Source organism: Rosa chinensis, chromosome 7 (genome assembly GCF_002994745.2).
Source record: "Rosa chinensis cultivar Old Blush chromosome 7, RchiOBHm-V2, whole genome shotgun sequence".
Lineage (NCBI taxonomy): Eukaryota > Viridiplantae > Streptophyta > Magnoliopsida > Rosales > Rosaceae > Rosa > Rosa chinensis.
In genome coordinates, this window is record NC_037094.1 from 65334462 (window position 1) to 65342642 (window position 8181).

Consider the following 8181-nt stretch of genomic DNA (forward strand, 5'->3'; position numbering starts at 1 on the left):
GGTACAACCTAACTAGTGAGGAAGAGTGCCGGGTAGCACGCATCAGAGGTTGCTGGCGGAATCGCAACTTGCTGGACTTCAGTCTCCTTAGCGGGTGGGAGTTGTTGGTAGCTTAACAACTGACGCGTGCCGTTGGTAAGTAACGTCAGCTGTATGGTACCTTTGGTGAGGTTGTCCCATGCTAACTGGCCTACCACTAATTTTTGTAGAGACTCCACCGGGAAACAAGGCTAGCCGTGACGCGTTTGCGAAGGCCATAGACCATGCAGAAATCGACAACTTCCTTGAAGCCATGTATGCTTCCGGGATGGCGGCACAAAAGCCGGTGGTGGACCCAGAGACACTGGTGCTGAGCCAGTCACAGGTTCCTGTGGTGCTGCCAATGCCGCACCACTCCCATCTCGGTGGTGATGGGCTGCCTGCCGTCCAGGCGGGGACCGGCGGGGCGAGTGAAGCGGCTCCGAGGAAAAAGAGGGGGCCGGCCCTGTGGCGCGGCGCGGCGAAGAGAACGGTGCGCCCCACCGAGGGTGTTACCATAGCGGGGTTGGCGCCGCTGGCGAGGGGTTCGAGGCCTACCGTTGCTGGGAGCACGCGGGTGCTCCAGCGAAAACGCCGCCAGCCGGACTCCGGTGGGGAAGAGGAGGAAGTGGAGGTAACGGGGGCCCGAGAACAGCCCAAGAAGTCGAGGCAGGCTCCGCCCGGGGCTGTTTCGGACGTGAAGAAAGAGGTGGGTGCGAGGGCCTGGACTCATTTGCTGCCTACGCCGAGTTCCTCAATGACGGTGAGCGGGACTTCTTGTATCACCTCTGCGAGCGGCTGGGGTTTGGCGGCCTGGAGGGAATTGTTCGGTCGACCGCCGTCAGCGAGTCGCCCTTCGGCACAGCCTTTGGGCACGTCGTCGTTGGGCATCACGAGATATTCCAGGCGGCGTCCAAGCAGCCCCTGGTTGAGCGGGAACTGAGGGAGGAGGTGGCGGGCCTCCAGAAGGACTTGGGGAAGACCCAGGAGAAGTTGGCTGACGTCGAGCGACGTCTGACTAAGGCCGACTGCGATGCGGCGAATGCCAGGGGCAAGCTGAACGTTGCCATTGAGCGGCACTTGGATTAGAATGAGCGGTACGCCAAGCTGGAGCAGGTTATGTCTCTGGTACGGGACCGGGTGACCACGAAGGAGAAGAAAATTGAGATCCTTCAGCGGGAGTCCGCCGCTAAACAATCGGAAATCAAGCGGCTGGAGGGTGAAGTCGCTCGCTTGGAAGCTGAGGGAAGCCGTGCTGCGGCTGCCGCTGTTGAATCGTACAAGCAGTCGGCGGAGCATAAGAAGGTGCTGAACGACGCATCCAAGGCCGGTGCGCTGGCCAATGTGGAGATGTTGCGGCAGAAGGGCGCCATTGACTGGGCGAAAGCGGCTATGCCGGTAGTGCAGCCAAGTAAGGAAGCGCCGCCGACAACAAGTACCGCTCCCACTGCCGCACCTGGTCCCGGAGTCCGCTCGGGTAGCGGGGAGAGTGGCGAGCCTCCAGAGGGCGACTCCCAGCGGACGCCTACGCAGTCGGAGGTGTCCCGCGCTGGCTTCTTGGAGCCCACACCCGGGTGGATGGCACAATAGAGACTCCCAGTCCCACAGCCCGAGGGAACGACCAGACGAGCCGCTCCCATCCTCCGCAGGCCGCCGGTGGAACTGTTGAAGGTAGCGGGGCCGACCCTGCCATCCCTGCCAACCCCGCCAATCCCTAAATAGTAGAAACGTTTTTTTTTTTTTTTTGTAGCCGCTGAGGCATAAATGATGTAATTCTATTTTGAGATAAATGAAATTTGTTGGCACCCAAACTCCCAGTGTTTCTTTTTATTTGTGATAATGTGTGTGCCGCTAGAGGTCTTGATACTTGCTTTTGGTCGTGGATGAAACATTAAAGGAATTAAAATTGGTCCAAGTGCACAATGTAGCCGACGTAGTCCGCTGACTGGCGTTGCCAGTTGCCCTCTGTGCTAGACTTGGTAACAATGGTTTGAATAATTCCTCATTTCATTGATAGCTGTCTGAACAGCGTTTACAAAAGCGGGGTCGTACCCGTTGGGTAGCTTCCCTTAGCTAAATATTGAACAAAATTTAGCTAAGTCAAGATGCTCTTGGGTAACGGTATAACTATTTGTAGTAATACCGAAGGTGTTCGGTATTCCAAGGGTGGGTCGTTGTGACGCCATCCTTGTCCATTAAGTAGAAAGTGCCCGGGCTAACGACTTCTACAATTTTGTATGGACCTTCCCAAGTTGGGCGGAGTTTCGTTGGCGCGGGTATAACTTCTTTCATTACCCAGTCCCCCAATTGGAGGTTGCGGGCTTTAACCCTGGCATTGTAGAAGCGCGATACCCGCCGCTTATTCTGGAGATTGCGCAAATGGGCTGCGTCTCGCTTTTCCTCAAGTAAATCCCTGTCGAGGTTAACGCCGTCGCTGTTGGTCTCGGGGCAGTAGCCTTCGACCCTAGCGGTTGGTTGGATTACCTCGATAGGCAGGACAGCCTCAGTCCCAAACATCATACAAAAGGGGGTTTCACCTATGGCGGAGGTTGGGGTTGTTCTGATGGCCCATAGAACCTCCGAGAGCTTCTCTGCCCACAAACCCTTTGCCTCATCGAGCCGCTTCTGCAACAGTTTCTTGATTATCTTGTTTGCCGCCTCGACCTGGCCGTTGGTTTGGGGATGGGCGACCGATGCAAAACGCATCTTGGTGCCCAAATTGGTGGTGAAAGAGATGAGTTCCTTATTGTTGAACTGTGTACCGTTGTCTGTGATGATTGCGTGCGGGACACCGTAGCGGCAGTAGATGTTCTTCCAGAGGAAGTGGATTACCTTGGCGGTAGTTATTGCCGTCAGTGGCTCTGCCTCTATCCACTTGCTGCTGTAGTCAATGGCGACAATGATGTATTTGAATTGACCTTTGGCGGTATAGAATTTTCCCATCAAGTCCAGGCCTCAAGTTGAGTGAATCCAGGGGCTGACGATAACCGATAGAGGTCCCGCTGGAGCGTGTGGAAGATCAGAAAATTGTTGGCATTTGTGACAGGACCTTGATATCCGACGGGCGTCATCACCAAGCATAGGCCAAAAGTAGCCTTGTCGCATTGTGCGATTAGCCAAGGATCTGGCGCCTGAGTGATTTCCGCATTCCCCGCCATGTATTGTTGCCAGCACGACCTTTCCCTCTTCTGGGGTTAGACAGCGGAGGTTGGGGTGAGTGAACCCCTGGCGGTAAAGTTTGCCGCTCTGCATGTTGTAACGGGTTGCTCTCCGCTGGAGCTGTCGCGCCTTGATCTTGTCCTCTGGCAATGTTCCGTTGCACTTGTATTGGATAACCTCGTCCATCCAACTAGGATTGGCCTCAATGCTAAAGATCTCCGCCAGGGTTTTGGTGATGCTTGGCCTGTCCAGAGACTCTACCCTTGTGTTTACTGGGCTCTGGTGTGGTTGGGCGGTTGCCAGTCTTGCCAGTGAACCAGCCCTGGCGTTCTTTTCCCTGGGGATTTGTGTGATGGTGTGGAACTTGAATTTCTTGAGCAGCGTTTTGGCGTACCCTAAGTATGCTGCTAACTGCTGATCCTTGGCCTGAAAGCTGTCGTTGACCTGGTTAACAACCAACTGAGAGTCGCTGAAGATGTTGACACTGTCGGCCCCTGAATCAATGGCGAGGAGTAGGCCGGCAATGAGTGCCTCGTATTCCGCCATATTGTTAGAAGCTTTGAAGTTGAATTTCAACGCATACTCGACGTTAAGCCCCCCTGGTCCTGTCAAGATAATCCCGGCGCCGCTGGCCTTGGCGAAAGCGGAACCATCGACGTGTAGGTTCCAGTTTGATTGTTGGGGTGCCAGCTCTACGGCCGTAGCAATTTCTGTTCCAAGCGGTATATCGATCTTGGTTTCGGGCTGACGCTCGGTGAGCTCAACGATGAAGTCTACCACCGCCTGGCCCTTCATGGCGGTTCGTGGTTTGTAATCAATGTTAAACTCGCTGAGCTCAATGGCCCACTTGCTGAGGCGCCCCGAATGTTCAGGGTTCTGCATAACTTGTCTCAGCGGTTGATTGGTTAGCACATGTATTGTATGGGCTTGGAAGTACTGGCGGAGGCGTCTGGCGGCAACGATGAGTGCGAGAGCAAGCTGCTCCAATGGAGGATACAGTGCTTCTTCTCCATTCATGCCCCTTCCGGCATAGAAAACTGGGAGCTCATCCTGGTCCTCCCGCCGGACGATGGCGCAGCTAACCACTGACTGAGATACCGCTAGGTAAATGTACAATGTTTCTCCTTGGACAGGAATGGAGAGGAGCGGAATTGCCGCCAGGTATTCCTTCAGGCCTTGGAACGCCGCCTGGCACTCTGGGTTCCAGTCGATGACCTTCTTGTGGTTTGTTTTGAGGACTTTGAAAAATGGGGCACACCTGTCGGTCAGTCTGGAGATGAATCGAGACAGGGCGGTTAGCTTGCCCTGGAGGCATTGGACGTGCACCTTCCACTCTGGGTCCTTCAGGTTGAGGATGGCCTGTACCTTGTCAGGGTTGGCCTCGATGCCCCATTCACTGACAATATATCCCAGAAATTTGCTGGCGGTGACGCCAAAGAAACATTTCTCCGGGTTGAGGCGCATGTCGTAGGCCAAGAGGATGGTTATTATGATTTTCAGATTTGCCACATGTCCGCTGGCCTTTATACTTTTGACCAACATGTCGTCTACGTAGACCTCGATTATCTTGCCCAGATGTTCCGCGAACATGGCTTTCATCAACCGCTGATAAGTTGCCCCTGCGTTCTTCAAACCGAAAGGCATCACATCGTAACAATACAGGCCTTTATCGGTGGTGAAGGTGCTGCATTCCTGGTCGTCGGGATGCATCCTGATCTGGTTATAACCGGAAAAAGCATCCATCATGCTGAGAAGCTCATGTCCAGCGGTTGCGTCGACGAGTTGATCGATGCGAGGTAACGGGAAGCTGTCTTTCGGGCATGCCTTATTAAGGTTTTTGAAGTCGACGCACATCCTCCACTTATCGCTAGGCTTCGTGACCATAACTAGGTTGGAAATCCACTGGGGATAGATGACCTGGCGGATAAACCCAATGCCCTGGAGCTTGGCAACCTCCTCTCTGATAGCGCGGTACTTTTCTTCATCGAAGGCTCTGCATTTCTGTTTGATAGGGTAGAAGGGTGGTTTCATGCTCAACTTGTGTGAGATGATTTCAGGGGAGATACCTGGCATGTCTGCATATGACCAGGCAAAGACTGTAGCGTTGTCACGTAGGAACTGGGTGAGCTCCGCCGCCAACTCTGGGTCCAATTGAGCCCCTATGCGGACCGTCCGCTCAGGGTGCTCGTCCGAGATGCTGACAACGCTCAGTGATGTTTCTGGGTTGACCGACTCCTTCCTTACGTACTTCTTTTCATCCTCCCTGGGGTCCTCAAAAATGTTTGGTGGCGGTGGCCGACTGCCTACTGCTAGGATCTCGTGGCGGCGGGCTGATTGTGCTATGGTAGTAGAATAACACGCGTGACAATTGTTGACTTCCCTTGACACATCTTGTGCCGTTGGGTGTGGGGAATTTCATGAGCAGCATGTACCCAGCGATGATGCACTTGAGTTTGTTGAGCGCTGGCCGACCAATGATGGCGTTGTATGAACTCAAACAATCGACAACTATGAACTCCGTATGTATTTCAACCATACATGGACTAGTGCCCATAACGAGCCGCATATAGTCAGAGCCCAGCGGTTGCGTGACGTCACCGGAGAAGCTGAGCAGTGGTTCATGGTCCTGGAGCAATTTTCTGTTCCACTTAAGGTTGTTGTAACAACCGCCGAATATAACGTTGACAGCGGAACCGCTATCAACCAGGATTCTTCCCACTGACATTTTGCCCAGAATAGCGTCAATCAAGAAAGGATCATCATGGGGCAGATGCACACCGCGTTCCTCCTCCTCTGAGAAGGTAATGGGTTCCCAACCAGACCTTGGGAGTTTGGCGGATCTTTCGTAGCAGATGTTGCAAACTTCCTTTGGGTGATTAGCTCGCGCATAACGCTTTCTAGCTTTGTGAGACATGCTGGTGATTGGAGCACCTCCGTCTATTGTGTTGATGCGGCCCATGGGCTCAATATCGGCGATCACAGGTGGCGGTTGGCATACCTTGAACTGCTTAAGCTTGCCGTCCCGGTACAAGGTATCAATGGCCGTTTTGAGGGCGTTGCAGCTGTTGGTATTGTGACCGCTGTCCTCGTAGTATTTGCACCACCTACCGGTGTTCCTTGGCTTTCCAGTTTTTGGGTATTTTCCCAGGGGCGGCGGTGGGATCTGATCCTTGCATTGATTGTATATTTCTTCATGTGAAGCCGTGAGGACTGTAAATACTGCATAACGCTGGGAAGACTCCGCATGTTTGTTGCGGTTGTCCCTATGGGATGGGCGGTTTCCCTTGTAGTGCTGATCCTTTTGCCGCTTGTTTTGGTATTGACCCTGCTGCCACTCCATCTTCTTGTCAGTTGGCGGTGTGGAGGTTTTATTAGCGGTCCCTTGCTAACTGGAGGAGGGTTGTGTCGATTTTGCTAATGTCGCTGGTGGCGGTGGGGCCTCCCCATATGTGATGAATTCTGCTTGGGCATGAATGACCGCCTCACTCATGAGGTGGTCGTATACCGCATTTGGATGATTGTAGTTGAGGTGATAGAGAAATGGCCCTTTGAGGAGTCCCTACTTAAAAGCCGCTGAAGCCATTGTTTTATCGAGATCACGGCACTGAGATGCTGCCGCTCGCCACCTTGTGACGAACGCCTTCAGTGTCTCCTCCGTACCCTGCTTGACGTTGAACAGTTAGCTTGTGTTGTGGTGCCCGGCGGACAGTAGGATGAACCGAGAAAACAAAGCATGCGATAATGCCTGAAATGAGTCAATGGATCCCGGCGGGCACTCGAAGAACCAATTCATTGCCTCATTGTCCAGCGTTTCACTGAACAAGTGGCACAGGGTGGCGTCATCGAATCCCTTGTTGTTGGTAACCTTCTTGAAGGTGTCCATATGGACGAAGGGATCAGTCTTACCGCTGTAATGTGACATTTTAGGGGTCTTTGCATACGCCGGTCTGACGGCCAGCAAAATTGCAGCGGTAAATGGTCCTGGCTTGGCTGCGAAAAGTGGGTTTGAAGCTGGTACCGGGGTGCCCGATTCCGCCAGGATTAACCTTTGTTCCAGCTGCTGCATCCTTTCCAGTATTTGAGCCGTTGCGTCGCCGGCGGGATCTAGGCGGGTACTCCGCTGAACTGATCCTCAACTGGGAGCGGGCGCGTTTCCCTCTGTTCTCGCTTTAGGTCTCGGGCGGTGGGTGTGCAGTGATGACTCCGCCTCCTGTTCCAACATTAGCTGGGGTGCAGGGAGTGGTCCCATTCCCGCTAGCTCTGGCGGGTGCAGCGGGACTTGCATGTGTACGACCGGTGCTGGTATCAATGCTCCCATGCCGGGTCGGCTATGCCTGGTGCTTCGTGACTGCTCACTTCGTGCCTGATTAGCGGTTGCTTCCAGCGTTTTCTTTAGCTCATCGAAATGGGACACAAGCGTGGCCACCTGCCTCTGGGCTTCGGCCTTTTCCTTGCGCTCTTGTTCACGTTCTCTGTTCACCTTGTGAAGATCTGCCAGTGCCAGCTCGTACAGGGAGGCGAGGTCTTGGCCTGGCGGGCGGCTGCTACCTGGGTTCGTCTCATCGCCGGGGTTGACCGGGGTGGTGAATAACGCGCGGTTCACGCCTACCGCTGGGTTGGTGGGTTGGGGAATGGCGGATTGATCTGCCTGCTCTGCAGCGTTTCCCCCGCTATCTTTAGTCATGGTGATTGTGGCGGGATGACCTTTTGTTCAAGGGTTCCCACAAACGGCGCCAATGTTAATGCTCAAGTCCGGCGGTAGCCGATTCCTTGCTTAACATGGGTCCGGTGGGCGGACCGCTACTCCTAGGATTAGGTGATTCCTGTTACTGCAACACGATAGACAGGGCGTCAGAGGGAGACCGCGTTGGGTGGTCTTCACTTCTCTGATGCCTAAGTCAGTCACTGTATACGCGCAACATAACAATAAATGAGTAGTAATTGCGTAATTAATGAGGAGAGAGGATAGAACCTTTTATAGGTGAGGAAGAGGTTGATCTTCTT

At 53.8% G+C, this 8181-nt stretch overlaps 1 protein-coding gene across 1 annotated transcript; it reads left to right on the forward strand.

Annotated features, from left to right (window-relative positions):
• Window positions 1-382: 382 nt before the first annotated feature.
• LOC112178422 lies at window positions 383-1608 on the forward strand. The gene is made up of 3 exons (XM_024316571.1): window positions 383-727; window positions 1108-1323; window positions 1426-1608. Exons 1-3 carry the CDS (start codon window positions 383-385, stop codon window positions 1606-1608), a joined length of 744 nt encoding a protein of 247 aa, XP_024172339.1.
• Window positions 1609-8181: the final 6573 nt, after the last annotated feature.